Source organism: Rhinolophus ferrumequinum, chromosome 7 (genome assembly GCF_004115265.2).
Source record: "Rhinolophus ferrumequinum isolate MPI-CBG mRhiFer1 chromosome 7, mRhiFer1_v1.p, whole genome shotgun sequence".
Lineage (NCBI taxonomy): Eukaryota > Metazoa > Chordata > Mammalia > Chiroptera > Rhinolophidae > Rhinolophus > Rhinolophus ferrumequinum.
The window spans coordinates 9,395,550-9,418,096 of NC_046290.1; the positions used below are offsets into that span (position 1 = coordinate 9,395,550).

Here is a 22,547-nt window from a genome sequence, read left to right on the forward strand (position 1 = left end):
ATTTCAAACGAACCTCTTGCCCATTAATGTTTTTGTTTCTTCTTCGACTCATTTTGGTGAAAGGTACTGAATGGTTGCTTCTTAAAACAGAAAACACATAGACGCATGTGACAGACAACACAAGCTTTAGAGAGGATGTGGATGGAGGACAGCCACGAAGGAAAACCATGTGGCGTTTCCGCTTCAGCTGGAAGAGGGTGTGTCAACTGCCCCAGCAGTTTCTCCTGCAGGCACATGCCTCGGCCCGGAGGGGCTCTGGGCGTGTGTTCTGGGGTACGTGTGTCACAGCAGCAGCACTTTACGACAGCAGAAATGGGGGGCAGAGCAGATATCTGTGAACACGTCTGTGGCACAGTCAGAGCACGGAGCCGGCATGCACATGAGCGTGCATTAGCCACCCACATGGGACACGTCACGAGAGAATGCGTGTGGTATGATTCCACTCCTGTGAAGCTCACAGACAAGCACACGAAGCAGTATCGTGTAGCAATAGATTCACAAATGGCACAACTATCAAGAAAAGCTACGTACGCCTAGTGGTTATGTCTGGAGCCAGGCGGTGGGTACCGGCAGGCAGGGCGTGGAGGGGGCTTCTCGGGCATTGGCCGTGTGCTGGTTCTTAAACAGGCTGGTGATTTCAAACACGTGCACATCATACACACAACACAATCCCCTGCAGACCAGGTGGTGTGCTCTTCTAAGTCAGGTCTGTTTTGCCTGGGCTTTCATTTTAGTAGCTGAAAGAATCAGAGAAACTGATTTAAAAGCAGTTTTGTTGGACCGGAAAGTGAGTAATTGAGTATTTAAAGCCATCAGGGCCCTTAGAAGGTATTTACTATAAGAGTACCCACCTGTCCTCCTGAGGTTTTGAGGTGGTGCCATTGCAGAGTGACTGATGTCACTCTGTGAGCTTTCACAGAAGCATTTGGGCTGGCTTTTGCAGGAAATGAAGAAGGAAAACTTACTGTGGTTTTTCATCACGTTTAGAACTTATTTTCGAATGAGTTCTGCCTTCACCAGAGCGGGCTGCTAGTGTGGCAGCCGTGGACAGTGTCTACCAAAGTGGCATCTTTCTGAACGGCACAGCTAGCTGTTTATTTCATCACTTGTCTGGGCAGAGAGGGGAAATCCTGTTTGTTCTTGATCATGTATTAAAATGAGAGACGATCATTAAAAAGAGAGACCGGAGCTGGCAATGAGGATGGAGGGAGAGGATAGTCTGTGCCTTCTGGCCTCAGGCCCGAGCAGGTAGCTTTGCCAGGGGTAGAGTGACCTCCTCCTGTGGGTTACAGACCTCCCGGAGGCAGGGCGCGTGCAGGTGGGGGCCTGGATGTGGGAGCTGCCCTTTTCCCTCTGGGCACCACACCAGCACATCGTGGGGTCTCCACCAGATCCAGGGCTCGCCAGCAAGTCCACATCCTGGCTGGCAAAGCTGCCTGTAGTCCCTCCCCGTTTCTCCCTTCAAGGCGGAGAAGAGGAATTCTTACACCAGTGGACAGGCTTCTGACAACAGGGGCGTAAAGTGAAAAGATGTCAGAAAGGGAGCACTTCTGAGGTTACTAAAGTTTTTGCTGCCACCATTTTAGTGAGAGGAGATGTAAGCTCTTCCAACAAGATTTGTTCTCTTCAGGTGACTTTTTGTTTTGGTTCATCCCTGTTCATTTCTAATTTGTGTCCTATTTGCCTCTTTCCACAGGTAGAAACAGGCTAAGCAGGACCTCAAGAGTGCTCAGGTGCAAGGGGGGGTGCCCTGGAGTTGCGGGGGGGCGGGTGTGACGAGGCGGGCGGATAAACTGCTGAAAACTCAGGCAGAAGGGTGTTCTGACTTTTCAATTGCCTTTGAGTTCCTTAAATTATTTATAGTCAGTCCCGGGAGAAGGATATTGCCAAGGTTAATCTTATCATCACTGTTGCTATTAAAAAAAAAAAGTCTTTTTTTGTGTGTGTGTGTGTGTGGCTTTTGACAATAACTGCGTGTCTCAGTTCTATTGTTTGGTATTTTTGAGTCAGGATGCATCTCTTTATAGAATGCAGTAATTGCAGGTAAATGGGCACAGTTTCCCCAAATACATTTATTTAAAGCACTCATCACATGTGAACATCTAAGAATAAGCTGCTTCCTCAAATGTCAGTGGTAATAATAGTGGTGTCCTAGGTGCTGTTTTTAGTCAGTTCTGTGAGTAGTTTTATTGGGACCCATTTCACAGATAGGAGACAGGTGCAGGGACACTCAACGCCCCCCTGCCCGCGGTTTCCCCACCTGGTGGCCAGGTTCCAGCCCTCGCTCCTCACTAGACACTTGGACGCGGACAGAAAGTTTTGTTTAGAGTTGGGACTCTGTCCCTCTCATGCAGTGCGAGCGGAAGTGAGGGGTGAATTCCTCTCCACACCTCCTGTGTCTGGGACCTGTCTTCCTGGGAAGGAAGTTGCTTGTAACCCTGTGTGGTCGTCTCTGCGTCATGAGCACCTGAGCAGCAGGTGAATTTAGGCCTCTGTGCAGATGCTGTGCCGCCCGTGCAGGTGCTGCAGCTGGAGAGTGAGTCCCACACACCTTTTACATGCCCCTATCCTGTGGCCATTTGCATTTCTATCTGAGTTACTTTGGGAAAAAAGGTTCCCTGGGCTTTCTGGTAGATAAGACACTGACTGAGCAATTAGGGGATTGGAGAAAGTAAAACAGATGCCCCAGCCTCCATGCACATACAGCTTTGAGTGTCGGCACTCAGCCTGGGCGCTGCCGGCTGCGTCCGCCTCTACCCCCGCCCTTCGGGTCCCCATAACAAGCAGGAGGAGGCCCTGTGACCTCAGCACTGGCCCAGCTGACACCTGGCAGCTCAGCCCCTGGCCGGCAGCGCTGTCCCAGGTGGGATAAGGAGTTACATGTCCTGCAGAGCCTGTGCTGGCTTCTGCTCTGTGACCTCCCACCTCGACCTTGAATCAAGGGAGAGGCTGCTGGCTGGTCATCTCAAGGTCACCGCAAGCCAGCATGACTGGGCAAGTGTCCCTACCCCCTGCCCGAGGCTTCCGCCCTCTCAGACTCTTCTGTCCTCTTTATGTGTGAATTTGCATCTTCTCGTCTTCATCAGTGGATGTGCGTAGAAATACTAAGTGGAAGATGAGTCAATTCACATTAATCCATTTTATGTCAAAATTTGTTTTTTATCTAAATTATTTGGCTTAATAAATACATTTTCCACCAGAATTTGAAGAATCCACTTCTGTGTGTGTGCAGAAGGGAATCTGAGGTAAAGGAGGTGGGACGGGAGGTAGGTGGAGAATGGAGATGAATTTCTCTTGTCTTTGTGTTTTTCACGTTAGCAGATACATTACTTTTCTCAACCCTCTTTGTAGTTTCTTAAGTTTCTTATTAGGAATTCAGCAGGAAGGTAAATGATAGGGCTCCTTTCACTAGAAGTTATGTTTTTTTTCTTTTTCCTGCTGGGAAATGAGGGTGAGGCAGGACACCAGCAACGTGAGTTACAAGCAGAAGAGGTTCCTTTAACCTTAACAGCCAGTGAGTCCCAAAGGCGGAGGTCGCCCTCATCGGTGTCACATTACCTGACAGCAGACTCAGGCTGGCCCTTCTCCCAGCAGCACGGCCTCAGGCCCAACACACTTGTTGACCAGTCAGATCTTGTTCTGCCAGATAGAGAATCTGGAAGAAAATTTCTAACTTAACTGTAGACGCACTTGCCGTCCAGCCTGAAACCAAGCAAGTGACACAGCGCCACGAGTTTTTGAGTTGTCCTAACTTGGCGGTGACAGAATTGCCTGCTCCTCCTAGAATTCGAATACTGTTCCAGGGTCTGTCTTCTGCTGGTCAATAAACATCTAAAAGACAAGACCATGCTTGCTCCTTGGGGTCCTCAGGCATCCGATATTTCATGCTGTATTTCAGATATGTTTCTGATACATTCAGAAAAAGAGGAAGAAAACTGTCAAAGCAAAGTAGGTGAACTGAAAAACAGGCGGAGACGCTGTCCGTAAGCTGTCCAGTGGGTTTCTACTGATTACAACATCACAGTGTTAATCTTTGGATATGTTATTTAGATGATTACTCACTTCTATGCTTTGTGGTTTAACCTCTACAGCAAGGGTTCCTCAACCCTTCAAAGTGGTCTGGAACACCCTTTTTGTGTCAAGGATTTAGTGCCAGTGATGGGTACGAAATTTCAGTGACAAAAGTAACATTTTGATGTGGATTTGTCTAATTAATCACAGGGGTATCTGCATCTCTTTTATAAATAATAGTACATGTATTTGCAGGACATTTATTTGGCCATCAGACTTTGCTTGTTGTATATACAGTGGTACCTCAGTTTTCGAACATCTCCGTTGATGAACATTTCGGTTTACGGACGCCGTAAATTTTATGGATCTATGGTATCATTAGATAGTAAAATTCATGCTAACTCTGCAGTTTTAGGGGTTGATTTTAAAGGTCTGGAACGGATTAATCCATTTTGCATTACTTTCTATGGGGAAACCGTGCTTCAGTTTTCGAATGTTTCAGAACTCGAACGGTCTTTCAGAACGGATTACGTTAGAAAACCGAGGTACCACTGTACATTGTTAAGGCCCACTGTTGGTCTCTTGTGTGTTTTATTTTGTTGTAGACTATAAGCTTCTTAAAATCAGGAACATGCCATTTAGGGGGCACATATCTAGGACTTAAAAGAGCACCGGGTGTAAATATGTCCCCTGTCAATGCCAAGCAATTAAATACGCAATTCTAAGCATTACCAAAGGACTGACTGGTAGAAAGTTCTGCCAAATTCTTTGATGTTATTAAAGATATGTCTTTCTAGTGAGTTTATGTTGGAATTAAATCCAAACGGAAATAACTGTTCAGTTCTTCAGTTAAAAATTGTTTCTGCATTCCTTTAGGTGTCCTTTGGGGGAGGCGAGAAGCCAGCTCTTCTCCCAAAGCCCAGCCCGCGCTTCCCATTAGGGATGCTTTTTAGAATTAATTAACTTATTAATTTGGGGGGTGGCTGGGGCGGAAAATACCCTTTAATTCCATTGTAAAAATCCTAAAGTAAACTTTTCCTACTTTAAAATGCAGATTAAGCATATGTAAGTGCAGTGTTGCACACTAGTCCCCGCATACACTGCACAGAGAACTAGTGACCTGATCACCTGAGTCCCCTCCAAATGAGCGTGCGGGCAGGGTGCTTGCTTTGAGCTGTTACTAACGGCGGTGAGATGTATACTTTGCTCGGAACTCCACTGGACACGCCCGGCGCTTGAAGCTTACGTACCTCCGCGTTTAAGTGGCTGGGTGTGAATCCGTCCGTGCGCCATGGCGCGCTGCGCGGCAGCCGTTGGAACCGTACAGTAAGACAGCGCAGTCCCTTCCCTCAAGGAGCTGGCCTTCTAATGGGGGCACTGATGTGTATTCAGACAGCGTGCAGCGTGTTAGGGGGGCGGGGTGCTGTGGGAGTCCAGGGTGGGCGGTCTGATCCAGCAATGGGGGACTCGGGAGGGCATCGCAGAGTGCGAGAGTCTGCTCTCTCCGGAGGAGTTGGGAAGATGAGTGTCTGTGAGTGTAAGTGTGTGGATGCACAGGTGCGTGTTGGGGGGTGAGGGAGGGGGTGTTTCGGCTGCTGGGAGAGCAGTGTGGGTGTGTGGAAGTTCAGTAGTGAGCAAGGGTGTGTGTTACCTGCAGGCGATTAGAATTCCTGGAGAGCGCATAATGAATGGGGAATGAGCAAGGCTGCAGAGGTAAGCAGACTCATATCATGAGGGACACTGCCTTGTCAGGGAGTTTGGGCTTTATTTAAGGGCACTGAGAAGCATAGAGAGTTTTAGGGGAATAAAATGATGGGATGTGTGTTTAGGGAAAGTGGCAAGATGGGTCAGAGAGAGTCATGAACATCCATTAGGAGATGGCGGGAATACCCCACGTGAGGGAGAGGCTGTCCAGTGGGGGCGAACAGACATGGCGCTCCATTTAGGTCATGGAGTCCACAGGGGTGCATGAGAGGCTGGAGGGCAGGGAGAAGCCCGGCTTCCTGGTTTGGCCATGCGCTGGATGCTTGGTGGGGCCAGGTGCTGCACTGGGACCCACACAGGAGGAGGAGGTTTAGGGAGGTCATGGTGAGCGCAGGCTTACATGTAGGTGGAGATGGCTGTACCACAGGCACCAGGAGCCCTCTTCTTCATGATGCCCCTTGGTTCTGGTACTGACGGTTCACTGCTGGCCAGTCAAGACCCACCAGAATAGTCTCCCCACATCCTAGAAGATGGCTCCTATTCTGATCCCTCTGGCCCTGGGTTTTCCATACCACGTATCTCTACCACAGAACTGACCCCACAGGTGTTGCTTTCCCAAATAGACTGAGTTCACTAAGGACCTAGATTACAGTTTATGTTCAAGCACCCTTCTATCTCAGTGCGGGGCAAATCTGTGTACGCAGAGAGAAGTTTTAAGATCGGTAATTTATACTGTTCCTCTGTACTTGGAAACCTTTCTGCACGTTACATAATTATAATTAAAAAGATATTTATGTAAAGGAAAAGCAGGAGAATTATAGCTTTAGTTTACAAAATATTGTTGTGATCTGCACTAAAAATATTTGTGGGCATTAGAATTTTTTCTTAGTTGATAGACTGCGAGGGTGCTAACATGTATGAAATGTTTGATGTAATGATTAAACAGTGTTTCTTTTAGCATTGAGCTTGGGTTGATTTGCTAGCAATCAAATCATTTGATGGAGTTGTATTAGCTGTATCACTGTGGTTCATTTGATACAAATTAAGTTTCTAAACAGCTTTACTGGGAAGCTGCTTCTTATATGTAGCAAATCTTCTTTGGAGTAGGTTGTTATCACAGAACCATATGTATTCACGTGTGTGTGTGTGTGTGTGTGTGTGTGTGTGTGTGTGTGTGTGTGTAGCTTAGCATGAGGCAAACAGGGTCCCAGACTGGAGGCTGGGTGAGCTTTGCCCAGTGTCACCTCCTAACAAGCTGTACAGGTACACACACACACACACACACACACACACACACACACAGGTGGATGTGTTCCTTCTTTTTGGCATTAGGGAAACATGAAGATAAGTTTTCTCTGCGCTCAGCTTTGGTCCCTGGGGTTACAGAGATGATACAGAGATGAATGGTACATCCGGGCACCTGGTCCTTTTTTGATTTATGAGCTTGTAAGAAGGTAGAATACCTTTTATAAAACGACTCCTTTTTTGGCTGTTGAAATATTCCCTTTCACTGGTTTGAGTTATGCTTTTAATTAACTTCTAATGCATAGTTAATACATAATTAAATCATTAATTGTTAAAAATTATACAGATTGTTTTATCTACATTGAAATATATGTTATAGTTTAAGACGTATTTTGTTGTGGCCTTTTTGGTGATTTTGGTTTGTCCTCTGTGATTTGTGCTCAGGACATTAAAAACCACAGCTATTTTAAGTTGAAATCCCTTTGGCTCCCTTGAATCAATCAAACTTACGTTGCTTTTTCTTCCTTAAAGGTATGATGTTACAAGCTATTCTAAAATTTTGTGAAGAAATAATTAACCAGTTTGACAGTTATTATAACCATAAAGGTTATAAGTAAAGATTGTAATGCTGCACTATGACACCCCATTCCTTTTTCTGTGTAGCCTGTGGACGTGTCCATATTCTTAAGTACTTAATTCACTTTCTGTGCATTTTATAAACATTGGGTACATGTGGATTGTAGTTACGTCTTTATGTAAAAATGATGTAAGCATTGCATTCTATGTTGTGATTTTATTCTATGTTAGCAAAAAGATACTTATACCTTGTATCTTTGCCCCCTTAAACATTTTCAGAGAGGACCCAGGCGAGTTAAAATGCTTCCTTGTATGCAGCAGCAGTCTGAATGCGTGCCCACCTCAAACCCTTGAGAGCACAAACGTTGTGCCACCGCGCGCCGCTGCTCCCTGTGATCTGTGACTAATCCTGCAGGCACTGCAGAGACAGGCCCGGGAGTGGGAGCTGCGGACCGCCTGCCCGGAAAGGGTGACATCACCTCCATTCGTGCCTGCGCATGCGCGGCGCCACTGACGCAGAGATTTATCACCCTGCTCTTTGTGTGCAGGGGTGCGTGCGCCCCGCGTTTGCCCGAAATAAACTAATGAGTAAAATCCAGTAATTACCACCAAGACTTAGGACTAATAGCAACCCTCCAGCTTACTCTTTAATGTTCTTTTTTGTTGTTTCAAATGCTGCTTTATATAGCAACACGTTTTTAGTACTGATTCACCCTGTGTTTTTATTAAGTATAGGATTTTTGTTTTCAGTTTCTCCCACTTTCGATTTTCCCATTTAATAAATGCCAACGTGAGATGGCTGCACAGCGTCTCTGGAGTGGATGGAGGAGCACAGTTGGTCTTATGGATTGTCTTCTAAGGAGAAATGGCGATGCAGGAGGTGAGGCAGGCAGGCAGCTCAGAACGAGGCACCAGTCATTTTGTTCAGCTCAGATGATCAGGATATAACTGCTTTTTCCTAATACTTTTTACTAAAAACCTCATCTGACTACTTTCATTTGAGGATTATGAAAGATTTCAAATTACTAGTATCCGTGAGAAATTTGAGGTTAAAAAATTAACCTGTGTTTTAGTTTACAATTTTTTAATTTGATTCATTTTTTAAATTCATTTGATTTATTTCATCTTAAATTTTTTAACCACAGTGTAAAAAACCACAAACTTTTAGAATAATATGCTGCATAAAAGCTTTTACTCATTGCGACCATATTTCTGTGAAGCTTTTTTTTTTTCTTCTTAAATAGAAAAACTTGGTGGTTTGTTGTACTTTTTCTATTTGTGAGTTTTTTTTGTTTGTTTGTTTGTTTTAAATCTAATACCCAGGAAGTGACAAGGGAGTGACCAAGGGAGTGAGCTTTCTGGTCAGCATGCCTCGCTTCAGAAGGTATCTGTCACCAGTAACAATATAGCATCTCCTTGCAGAGTCTCAGGATAAAAATGAGAAATTGATTTGACCAGTGAGGTATGAGGTAGCTGAAGTTTCAGACCATTGATTCAGCTAAAACATACTCCATTGTTGGATGGTAACTTGTGGAATATTTCCTCCCAGGGCACAGAGGTTAATTTTCCTCGTTATAAGTACAGATCGTACTAGAGGGTAGCCATCCGACAACACCAAGCTTATATTTCACAGCCTAAAATAGAAAGTGCTGAGGAACATCGGGGTACTTGAATGGGGGTTCAGGGGCAGAAGCTGGGGAGGTCCGTCCGTCCAGCCCATGTGATTGACCCTGCCTGGATGTCTGGGCTACACCAGGGAACAGAACAGCCATCCTTTGACTAGCAGGCTGATTTAGGGGAAGAAAACGTAACCTCTCGATAGTCAACGTAATGCTTATCATTTAAAGAATTATGAGCAGTTTGGGAGCCAGGGTTTAAAATTTATCTCAGGTGGACATGCTGCTGAACCACATAAGAATTTAAAAGGTGATAACAGAATCAATTTTGGTTAAGTAATATCATGTTGAACCTTGGAGTTGAGATTTTAAAAATGAATGTATTAAAACCTCTAAATCTTCAAATTCAGTTGTTTTAGAAAAAGGCTGTATTTGTGTTGGCTTGAAATTGGAAAGAGCAAAGAAAATTGTCAAGCACCAGCTGCACGTTTATGTTAACAATGAGAAGCTCTGAGTTTTAACCCAAAGCCTTTTCCCCCAGTGGCATTCAACAAATATTAATTTCAAGATCTTAGGGTAATGGCAAACGTTATTATGGGAACATTCTGGTCAGATTCCTTGGGGACTTAGTTTGAAAGAGCACTCGCCGGCCTTTTAGGACGCCCCCCCCACCCCGAGGGAAACAGCCTCTGCACCTGGGGGTGACCCTGGGCTGACTGCGTCCAGGGCTGTGCTCACTGTCTCCTGAAGCTAGCATTTCAGTAAAATTCACTTTGGCTTCTTCATTTCAGGTAGTGAAGTGTACTTTAAATTGTAATAAGAATCCAGTCCATCTTTCTGCACACTTCACTCTAAGCTCTACAGTAATTCACATAATGGGTACAACTAAGTGTCCTCTGACTTTAGCCATTTACCTCTGTTACTTATCACCTTTCAAGTTGCTCTTCTTTTACTGCCTTCCCACTCCTAATTTTACCAAATTTCTCTTTGTGATACCCCCTTCCACCTATTAGTGGCATTTTCAAACTCCCCGGATGACGCTTAGAAGTAAAACTGCTGTGGACTCCTGGTCTGTGGCACGGAGATGGCCTCCGGGGTCTCATAAGCGTCAGTCCCAGGTGGTGGTGGATGGTCCTTCCTCCCCTGACCCTGAGTGTGGCAGGAGAGGTGTGTGCTTCCTGGGATGGGCTGAGCATCTCCGGTTGTTCCAAAAGTTTAGAAACCACCCTCGCCAGATCTTTTAATGTGTGAGGAAAGGAGACAGTAGCAGTTGTCTTATCTGCAGTGTAATCTAGAATCGCTGGAACAGCACAGAGGCCATTTCTTTGTAATTTTTTTATGGTCACACACATTTCATAAATAGCTCTTTAGGGCATGGAACAGAATCTGCCTTTTTGATCTGAGGATATTTCACGGCTGAGTTCTTCCTGCTTCTAATTGAAAGTTACATGATGTATTTAATCTAGCTTTAGTATAAATGCATACTTAAGTCTTTTGCTTGTTGGGTGTGTTTTTAAAAATGGAAACGAGATTAAAAATAATGCTTAGGTGACCTCCATTATAGCCACAAACTCAATTTCTTTGTGGGGTTAGTTTTTTTATTTCGGCTTCTCCCCTCACCCCCATATTCTTTTCTGTTTTAAAAGTTTTAATTGACAATTTTAATAAAATATTTCTTTTCCTGTGACATACTCAACATAAATATCGTGGTAAAACGGTGTAGAATTTCTATTCTAGTCTGTGTTTGGACATGTATACGTCCATCACAAAAGAAGTGTACCACATTTCAACATCAATTTCACCGTTGATTCATGTGCCTTTCCTCTTCTAGAAAGACTGAATCTTATTTAATTTAGGGTAATAATTCTGGAACTGATAGGCTAACGGAACCACCGTATTAGGGAACTAAAGCTGCATGGGCCTGAGACTGGCTTATACTGGTATGAGGAGATGGAGCTGCCCAGTGTTAAGTTCTGTCTTCTTCGCCTTCTTTTCACGTCAGTATGGTGCTGTTCTGTGGGGCGGCCTGGGATTCCATCCTTCACTCCAGCACGGGTGTTAGTAAAGGTGTGGTTCACAGAGTTAGCAGGCGTTGTCAGGAATGCTTTGGAATTATTGCTGAAGTCACACAGTCCTCTTTGGAGGTGCTGTGTTCTGGCCAGGGCAGCTGTGGGCACAGGCTATGTGGGAATAGAAGGAAGCATGCCTTTTCTTTGCTGCCAATGGAAGGGGAATCCTCTTCAAATCCCTGTAGGTTGGCATCTATAGCTAAGGCTTAATCCAATCCTTCTAGCAGTTCTCGCATTTGATCTGCCCCCCACGTTTGCCTGGGTCCCATAGCCCTTGGTGCTGCTTATAGAACTTTTCATTCTGTGGGTACCTATAAACATGTCCTCTTGAGGGCTGGCATGGGGCCCCCTGCCATCAGAGTCCCCTCAGGTGGAACTGGGATGTCATCAATCTTTGTAGACACGTTCAGTGAATTACCCAAAGGCTGGCAATGAATTGCTGAGACTAGATTGCATTCATTCAAGAGCTGAAGGAACCTTAAAGATGACACTGCAGAACTCTTGGCTCTTGTTTTGCCTTTTATAAATAGCCACTGTTCTACAGGTTTGGTAGGTCACCAGCACAAAGTGTGGCATATTGGAAAGCAATATGGCCTGGGATCTGGGGGCCTGGGTTGTGTCGAGCCCTTTCACGACCTGCTGGGTAGTGCCACTAAGCCTCCTGGAGCTCAGGGTCCTCACCAGTGTTTGCTGCCTTTGTTGTCTTTGTGCGAAGTCTCTGGTGATTGTCAGTGCCATTAACCATGTTACACTGGGTCCTTAGTATATACGTACGTTCTATGGGCAGGAGAGGTTTACTTGAAAAAATAAAATCACAGCATTACTTTAGTCATTCTTTACTTCTGTGAGTGATGTGTTGTAGACACTGGGTTGTGTTATATTCCTCCCTAAAGTGCTGATTTTTATCTGCTGGCTTGCGTTAGCAGGCGACTCATTTGGGTGAACTCGAGCTACAGACTCTGCCGCCTCCACCGTAGGCAGCAACTCAAACCTTGGTCAGGTCTTCATCCTCAGTTGAGAGCGTAAGCTGCTTGGAGCTTGCCTGAGGTTTGGGACATGCTTATACTCTGAATTTGGGGCTCCCCTTCTCCTTTTCACGATTTTTCCATTTCAGCTGCTGAGGTCGCCCCGAGCTGTGTCCTGGTTCTTGTTTTAGCAGCCCATGTGGCTTAGACTGGGCCCGTCCTCATGCTGAAAGCCCCCTAGGGGACGTGCACACAATTGTTCCCCTTTCCCAAGTGTGTCTCCCTGCTTTTGATCACTCTCCAGTGCCTGGAGATAGCTGTGTTTTGTGCATTTAGTTTGTGCCAGGGCTGGTCCAATAGGAGCTACTCAAGCTCCGTTCATTTACTTTATAATTCCAGGTCTACGCTTTGCATTGGTTGTGTTACCACGCTAACATTTTGGATGCTTGTCTTGTACTATTTTGGCAAAAACAAACAGAAAAACAAACAGCAGTCCCCTATTTTTTCTAGGGATTGCTCTGCCAATGATAGTTACTAATTTTGATGAGTATGGCCAGCTTCCCCGAACCTAGACGACCTCTGTGAGAGGCCGCCAAGAGAAATAGCCTGAGGTGTTATTATGAGTATGAACATTTTTGACCCCAAACTCTCATGTGGGCATTCGGCCTGGTGAGCTGGGCTAGACATGTTTGGGCTGCAAGAATTCCTTTTGCTAGATGGATGTTGGCTTGGGCTGAATTGCCTGCTGCATGCTTCTTCTCCACAAGATTTCTACTTGGCCTTCTAAGAGACTGACCGGTGTGGGGAGAGTTGGTTTGCAGTGAGAAGAGGGCTTTGGTCGCTCTCTGAAGCAGGTGGCACTGGGCCATCTTACCACATTAGCCAGTGACATTCCTCCAGGGGGCACGGCCCAGAAAGCCTGGAAGGGTAGCACGAGAGGGAGCGGTGGCCGGTCCCCAGCTATTTATAATCCCTTCTCTCCTCCCTGCCACTGTTTTATTTTTAACCACTCTGAAGTCTGATAAGATGAGGCATTGAGCTCCCCCTAGAGGTTTTAGTGTGCCACACATAGCAGTTTTTCAAAAACAATGTTGCTGCTTTATTTGCCAGTATTGACAGTAATCTACAAGATTAAAATGAAGATTGTTTTTGAAATGATCTGGACTGATTTCATATCTTGTCTTTTTGGGACTGGATTTTTATTGTGAAAAATGGCTGCGCGCCTGCTTGGTACAGTAGCGTCTGGGTCTGTGTGCAAATCACTGTTTGACATTAATGGTCTGTCTCTGTGATCAGAGACTTTCCTTCGTAGAAGTCAAATGTTTTCAAATGATGATATTTCTGGAGTTGATTTAATGGGCATGGAGAAAGCTCCTGTTTTGGCATTGGATAGAATGGTTAAGAAATAAATGTCACTCAAGCAACCAACTAATTTTGTTTTCTCTTTCTGTATTTCAGGTTTTCGAAAAAACGATGAAATGAAAGCTATGGATGTTTTGCCAATTTTAAAGGAAAAAGTTGCATACCTTTCAGGTAAACTTTAACTTTCTAATCTGCTTTATTGTTCCTCTGACTGCTTCTGACACAGTAACAGAGTGTGAAATACTGAAGTAGCTCACCTGCCACACACACAAAAGCACTGGCATTTCGATGGATTTTCAACTGCTTTATTCTTGTAGCATTTTCTTTCAGCTAGCAGGCACATCTTAAGTCAGGTAGCATTGGGTATTAAATTATGCTTGTGTTTGTCAGTCAACAAACATTTGGCTGTTTTGCCCCATCAGTTAAATAAAACGCCTGATTGTTTTCAAAGTCTGTCATGTCAGCAAAAGTGGTGGGAATGTGACCGTATGTTGATGTATCCTGAGTTTCTTACCATGGTTTCTTGTGCTCTGTAGCTACCTGCTGCTTCCTCTTTTGGGAGGTGAAAAAGTCCACATATCCATGACATCTCTTCCTTCTGGCTCTCTGGTCCTGGAGGCCCTAACACCTTGTGACGGACTGTGAAAGCCATGCTTGCCTTCAAGCTGGGTCCTGCACTTACGTGTAGAACCTGGTCCTTGGGGCGCCTGACTTTCCTGCAGCAGGTGACCCTGTGGACCATCTCCTGCCAGGCTTTGGGGTACTTATCTGCCGTCTCCTCTGCACAGAGAGGGTCAGCTCAGCGTTAGGGCTTTGTGAGTTGTTTCCTTGGGGGCTTCCTCCTGTATGAATGGAACAGCCATTGGGTATCATACCTTTTTTGGCACTCGTTAATTTGTTACAAAACAAAGGTTTGCAAGGTTTTTCTGCTCTGTTTTAGCAGGAAGTAAATCTGTAGATTGTCACATGCTTTTAGCCAGTCTTCCTGCATGTGTTTCCCTTGATAAATTTTTATCTTTCTCAAACAGGCATGCGATGCTGATCTGATATTTCCTCTTGAACACATGTCATTTTGAATTTGTCACACTGCTAGCTGCTCTTAGGTAGTTTGTGTGTCCTTGTGGTCTGTGGGACTGGTGTGTATTTAGGATGCAGCTTCCTGTGGCGTCTTTGTCACTCTTGCCTTGCTTTCTGTTTAGCAGTATTCCTTGGTCCCTGTCAGACACTGTATGACAGATGATTTTGCTGAAGCAAATCTAATGCATAATGCACTTGGAAGGTTAATAGAAAAGTATATGAAGTTCATGAAAAGAAAAAGGTGTTTATATTGTTGAGAATACATGGTTAAAAAAAATGAAGAAGAAAACCCAAACAACTTTTGGCTTGTAATTCACTGTGTTAAAAGTAGTCTGCTGTTTTCTAATCATTTACCAACAAATTGCATAATATGGACTCATGTACATTTAGTGAACTCTTAACTTTGTAGTCTACAAATGCATTTTAAAGTTAATATAATGAAAAGATTACTTACACGTGCTAGAAGCATCATCAGTAAGAAAGGCTTAGAGGAAATCGCACGTTGATCGATTTTTAGTTTCGATCTGTGATGAGAGCATTTGCTCTTCTGTGCCCCCTTTTGTTCCAAAACCTCTTGTTACCCCACTTTCCCCTTTTGTTCAGCTCCTGGAGATGGACGTGTGAAAAACAGTGGGAGGTTTAGGTTGATGATTTTTATTTGTCCCTCATTCTTTTATTAGGCATTTAATACAGACTATATTATTAGGTGGAATTTTTATGTAGTTTCCTATCAAAACAAAACCTTTTTCCCTTTTCATTAATCAAAGAAATAAAAACAGCACTTTTAGAGTTTATCATGAATCTTTCCTAACACCGTAAATTCTGCAGGGTTCATTAAAGCTGGGCATCTTTAGTGGGAAACCAAGTTTTGCATTGCAGTAAGTTAGTACAGACAGTTTTACAATAGAGAGGACTCCCCTGGCCGTGCTAAGGAGGGGACAGGCGACAGGTGAGGTTAGTAGTGCCACCATAGTGTTGTAGCACTTCCTGATTTATGACCAGGTTGACAAGGCTGCATTAACATGAGTGAGCTGTCTACTTTTGCCTTCGGCTTGCTGTTATCTCATTTGGGAAGGGGAAAGGAAAAAAAAATCATACAATTAAAAACAAGTGATTATTTGTGTGGTAAAAACTTTTTAGGGAAAAATTACAAAGAACGAGGAAATTTGAAAAACATTTTACCTGCGACCCCATTGTTTCTTTTTTCTTGAGAAGTAATTCACATCCCGTAAAAACAACCTTTTTATAGTATACAATTTGGTGGATTTTAGTGTATTCACAAGGTTGTGCAGATCACCACATCTCATTCCAGAAGCTTTTCATCACTCCAAAGAGCCCCATGACCAGGCCCCCACCCCCCTAGCTCTGACAATTGCTAATCTTTCTGCTCTGCCCCCGTTTTTTTTTTTAAATATTAGTGGATGTTATGGAGCCTTTGTAAAAGTTCTCCATGTGAGTGGCTCTTAGTACATGAAACCTACGTGGAATAGCAATGGCTTTTACAAAGCAGACCAAGAGATCGGTGATTCCGTGAGATACTTGCAAGGTCACGATCTCTAAAAACCAGTGAGGATTCCTTGAACTTGAATATTTGTGATCCTCTGTCTCATTTCCAGGTAGTCTAAGAAGTAATCCTCACCGCATTTAAGTAAGATAGCAAAATAGTACTTTCTCCTTTCAAAGGGTGAATGCAATGAAGTTAGATGTACATCTGACTTCATGCTTCAAGTCAGACAGAGGGGCAGTAAAAGACGTATCTTGTAGTTTCTACTTAATGTTTTACATATATATTAGTGTAGTATATATATTTATGTTTATTGTATATGTACTTAATGTATTATATGTACATATTTATAGTATATATTTAATGTAGTATATATTTACCATATATTTAATGTCGTGTGTGTCTATATTTATACATATATCGATATCTATATGACATACATAATTTCAACCACAACTGGTGGTTCCTGGACCACTAGGGTTTGGGCCTTAAAAGAACTCACAACAATCAGGATTCAGAACACTTTTTTTCCCCGTACTTTTTTATCATGGAGCGTTCCACCCTCCCATACAGGAGAGAATAGTGTAATGAATTTCCAGGAACCCACTGTTACTTCTATAATCTTGTTTCATCTGTGTTCCTTGTCACTCCTCCCTTCCCTTTACCCTGGATAATTTTGAAGTAAATTTCAGATATTGTATCATTTATTTATAAATGCTTAGTTCACTAAAAGATAAGCTTAAAGAAACCCACATTGATCACTTCATAAATTATATACATGTCTAACCACTATGTGGTACACCTGAAACTAATGTGAATTAATATTGCATGTCAACTGTAATTGAAAACAAATAATAAAAAAGGGAAAAAATAAAAAAAAACCCACGCTACGATTAACAGACAAAAAAGAATAGTAATTCTTTAATAGAAAAAAGCCATTCAACATGCACATTTCCCTGCTTGTCTAATGATGTGGTTTTTACATGACACACATGGCAGTTGGTTGGTCTGTCTGACATCACTTTTAATTTGTGGGTTCTTCCTCCTCCTCGTTATTTTTGTCTTGTGTTTATTAGGTGAGGAAACTGGGTGTTTTCCTGTAGATTTTTCTACATTTTATTAGATTTTGCTAGTTGCATCCCACCCCCCTATTTCTTGTGAGCTAAAATCGTGAGGCTTGGTTAGACTTAGCTTAGATTTTCAGGGAAGGAGGCAGAAATCCTTCACACATAGGGTTGGGTAGTTCTATTGGGAATGTTATTGGGAGAATCTGGTTAAGCATCTATTGATGACCATTGCTTAGATGTAGTATTTTGCTAGGGTTTCAAAATGATGTCATTTTAATTATATCCTTTCTTTTTCATTTATCAACTTGGATGTCGCATAGAGAGAAATGTCCCATCGTCAGTTTCTTGGTTACCCTGAGAACACAGTTCATACAGGAAAAGCAGGATAAAATGATTGATTTTGTCCTTTACCAGTTTTCACATGAATGAAAAATGACCATTAGACATTTCAGACTAATAAAAAAACGTTTTTTAATATCATTTTTGAGCTCGCGATGTACAATAATATTTGATGTTTTAATTCACTGTACATTTTTTTTTTCCTCTTATGACGGTAGAATTTCCCATCTTTGGCCAATGGGAGCCTCTTCAGATTGGCTCCTGAATGCACGACCTCAGGAACAACAGCTTGTCTCTTTGCTGCTGTGACAAGATGTTTCAGGCCCATCCTGTCTAGTTTCCCGCACCACATCTGCAGTCCTTTGGTGGGGAACCGTGCAGGGTGCTCGGGAAGCTTGCTGTTCTGGTGGGGTCTGGTTTCTGTGTCTGTTCAGGGGACACGTACATCTAAGGAGAGTGTGTGTGTCTGTGTGTGTGTGTGTGTGTGTGTTTGTATTTTAATGAGAAAAGATGAGATGACTTCGTAATAAAATTTCCAATTTAGGATTACAGATATTTTATTTTTCTTTGATTAAGTCCTTATATCTCCTTATGGCAAAAATCTTAGTTCTGCCCTCAGCAACATAATTACTTATTTACATCAATGTTACTGATATTATTACCACAGTGTGACTGCCAAATGTAATGTAATCCTTTTGTTGTTGTTTCGTTGTCCTAGGAGCCTGCCACTCGGAATGTACTGTCCTATTACAGTGCTTTAAAGTCACATAAAATAGTTCCTCTCTGTGTACAAGAAAACTTGAAAAACAGGATCATTAGTTTCATTGCGCTTTATATTTTGAAGGCTTAAAAAACAAAAAAAACCAAACCACCTAATCTTGCTTCAGTATCAAATAAAATGTGTACATCATTCCAAGTTTAAAAACTAAAAAAAAAGTTAAAGATAGAATGTAGTCAAGTCCAGTTTCTCTCCTTACTTCTTTCTCCCTGTACCTTCCCTCCTCTATAGGAAAGCTTTTTTTTGTTTTTGTTTTTTTCAGTTTTTGGTTATTTCTTATCCTTTTAAAATAAGAGACACTCTACCTATCCATCCATCTAATCTCATTTCCCCCTCCCCTACATAAACAGTAATTATTATGCACCATTTTCTCTGCCTCACTCGTCTCATTTTTAAACTGTATTCTGGAAAGCAGTACATGGAGAGTCCTCATTACTTTCATAGTTCTGTGTGTAACACCATAGTTTATTCAGTGACTTGCCCACGGAGAGACTTGCGTCACTTTTTAAGAACAGCTCTTTTAGGGCCAAGCTGAACGTCCGCCTTCGCAGGTGGGGTCACTGACCCTAACTGGGATTTGGTAGCCCAGAGGTTTGCCGTCAGTACTGTGACCGCTGACCGTAGTCCTTGCTCCAGTTGGGTGTAGGGTCTGCATTTCCTGGAAAGGGAAGGGGACACCCCCATCCATGCCGTCTTGTGAGCATGGAACACAGCCTGAGGCCGTGGTGACTGACGGGAAGGCCCGGTACTGCCAGAGGCCTTCCAAGAGCTGCAGAGCTCTCCTAGTCTTCATTCAGAATATTCTGTAGGCCAGTTTCCGGTACTAGAGGCAGACGGCCTGTGAGCTGGCGAGCTGCTGGCCTTGGCTGCTCGGGGCCAGGCCCGTGGACGTGCTCTTAACAGAGTTTTGTTACTTGGTAGCTGATGTAATAGATTGTAGCCATACTTTCTCTTTCACAAACTATATCTTTTCAGTTTTTCACAGTTGGTCAATGAGTTGGACTGTTCTTGGGTAGTGTAAAGAATTGTTTTCAATGGTGTTCTAATCCAGAAATTCAAGCGAGGGCCATACAGAGAAAAATCCAGTTGATCCATTGAAATGTTCATTATACTTCCCCAAGTAAGTATGCCTTCCTTTGGAGAGAAGTTTGTTCTAAGTGGGTGAAAGTTGAGTTCTTAATCCTTTTAAAGATGGACGACTCTGCATCTCACTGCTTCTGGTCATTCTGGGCCTACTGCTCAAGTCCCCTGGAGTTTGACCTTTTCCAAGAGGGAAATGAGTGTTGCTGGGTTTTAGGAAGTAAGTGTCACACAGACATTTGTAGCTATAATGTCGGGCCTTTGCTTCTTTCTTTGTAATATTAAAATAAACCTCAGTTCATTTAGCATCTGGATTTCTTTAGGAATGTTCCTCAGGCATTTCCATTTTTAACTTCCTGATACCTGATAGTAGGTTTTTAAAATTATCTTTGTGTGGAATGTAGAATAAGAATCCATTCATTCAGCGAATATTTCACTAGGCCTTGAGTGTACACTGATACCAGTGAAAGAACGAAGAGGCCCACCTCCAGAGGGCTTCAATTCTAGTCATGGGGACAGACAAATACAAAAAAAATGTGTGAATAGTATCGTTTACTACAGAAATAAAAGACGGGGAGAAGAAGGGTAAAGCGGATGCGATGTTACAAGAATTGAAAATAAAACAGTGTCATGAACAAAACTGTCCTTTTTGTTTTTTGTTTTGTTTTTTGACTAACACACATTTGGATAGGCAGATAATCCTTAATGAGCTGTTGGATTTTGATTACAGACATGTAGAGGCCCAGAGACTGTAAAATTCTCCTACGTAGATATCCTGTGACGTTGGTAGGTGCAGGAAATGGGTTTCCTGCCCTTTTCATTGTCGAAACTAAGGTGCTGAGTTTCCTGTCTATAAAATGGGACTGACGTCTGTCCCGCCTGCCTCACCATGCGGCTGGGGGTTGACATCGGACACAACATGAGTATATCTAGTTGAAGCTGCAGCCTTATTCTGTGTATCAGTTCAGGAATAAGAACTTGGAACTTGGAACTCTTCTGCTTCATAACCTAGAGAGTATTTTCATTTGGGTATCTTGGGTGACATTGGTAACCAAGATGGAGAGACCATGTCGCTCTGAACTGATACTACATTTTATTGGTTCTAATATACATATTTTTTAACCTCACTGGGAGGGGTCAGCAGACGGGTGACGGACGCCTGCCTGTCGCTGACTGTGACACACCACGTGTTGGAAGATGCCCCCCAGTGCACAGAGGTTAGGGAGTGAAAACAAAATTTTAAATTATTTAAATAGAGAGTATGAAATTTTTATTTCATATGTGATTTTTGGTGAAGTTTTTTTGTTGTTCCTCTTCTTTCCTTTCTTAGTGAGTTGAGATACAGATGAAGTTTTAAAATTATCCTGGTGAGTTTTCTGAAGCTCCATTCTGGGAAAAGGAAAAAGATAAAGTGAATTTTTCCTCTCTATCTTAAAATGCAAGTGTAGGTTTAAATAAGCTTTTTTTTAGGAGATGGGTGAGAGCCTGTTTGGTGGATGAAGCTGAAACAGTGCTACAGGCAGTCGTACCTGTGTACACTCTTGTGTGTAGTTCTCCCTTCTGGAGGGAACAGAATGGCCGTGTGCAGTGCGCATGCCTGTTGACTCCCCACGTGACTCTCTTCGATGGGCAGGTTTTGGATTCTGCTTGTCACACCCCTGGTGGACCCTGCCTTGCTTACATTGGGAGATATGATGGTCCCAGAGTGAGGAGAATTGAACAGGGGTCGTTGGCATTTAGTTTCCCTACGGAGTCAGATATATTGCATTTGAAAAATTCAGAATGGTGGTCCAGAAAAATGTTAGATGCGATTCTCTTTACCAAGAGTGGGGTGAATGTTTCAATGTAACTAGCATGCTATATTTTTTACAGCTCAAGTTTATAACGTGTGTTGATCTAGGTAGAATATTGTTTATCCAGGAGATTGATTCATTTTGGAAAAGAATGAATGATGTTGGGAAATAAAAAATATTGAAACTGTTACCTGTCTTGTCTTGGCGATAAGAAGTATTCCAAAAAACTAGAGCCACTGATGTCCCCCTGGAAATACTGCCGGATGTTGTAGATGATGACTTGTGATTACATTCTGTTCTTTGTGACAGTATTGCTTCTCACTTTCAGTAGTACCTTTCATTCACACAGAAGGCCTAGGAACCCATTCTTTAGTTGCCCCTATGGCATTTTCACTACTTTAGAAAGAACTAAAGCCAGTAGATTAGAACATCGTTTAAGTTCTCGTCAGGGCAAAGGACCCAGCTGTGACCATGTTGGCATAGTCCTTTCCTGCTTATTTAAGCTCTTTGAGCCTCAGTATTTTCAGTTACACAGCTGGAATGATAAACCTCTTAACCACGGGCATTGTGATGACCAAATCAGGACGTGTGTCAGCCACTCGATACCATACCTGGCATATATTGGTAGTTACGATTTCGTGTTGTTCCCATTTCATACCAGAATTATTGGATTTATAAAAAATTTCACACTTTGTAGACTGCGTGACTGAACAGTACATGGGGATCATTTGAAATGTTCAGAATTAAATTTTGTTACTGTTTAGAGAGTGTGTTAATCATCCTGGGAAATTGTAAACACCATGTTGGTAAAGTGTGCTTTTAAAATACCAGTATCTTCCGCTGAATACTTTTCTGGCTTTTCTAAAAGGGAAGAATCTGGTTTTCTGCAGTTGTTTGCTTGCTTTTTAATTTTACCTCTGCTAATGAGGTAATTAAGATGAGAAAATAATTAAGAATTTCATATTATGACTTGAATTTAAAGATCTTAATGCTGTATTTCCAGAGAGAGAGATGACCAGAGTTGTAAAACTCGATGGAGGACCCACGTGGACAGTCTCTGTTTCCCTTTTGTGTTTTCTTTTCTGAAAACCCTGTTGGAAGTAATATGATACATGTGACAGTTTCACCGAGAGTGATCAGTGATACCAGCAGGCTTCGTTAGGGGTGTATGTGTGTTAATGAAAAATAGTTCTGCCCATCACAGGCCTGTCATCTGAGATGCGTACTTAGTATGTGATGTGATTTCTGTCGTTCTTAAGTTAATTTAGTTTGGCTTACAGTTCTTGCATGCCAGTCTCTCTTTTTGCTGTATGTGTGGCTGTGTGTGGCAGACTGGTGACGCTTGACCACTGGGGTCAGGT

General features: G+C 43.0%; 1 protein-coding gene across 2 annotated transcripts in view; it reads left to right on the top strand.

Annotated features, from left to right (window-relative positions):
* The window catches only part of TRIO (trio Rho guanine nucleotide exchange factor), a 320,251-nt gene that overhangs the window by 90,138 nt on the left and 207,566 nt on the right, over positions 1-22,547 (top strand). For both annotated transcript variants that reach the window (XM_033110550.1, XM_033110551.1), the window contains exon 2: positions 13,645-13,719. In XM_033110550.1, coding sequence (XP_032966441.1) covers positions 13,645-13,719 — 75 coding nt within the window. The remainder of the gene's footprint in view (positions 1-13,644; positions 13,720-22,547) is intronic.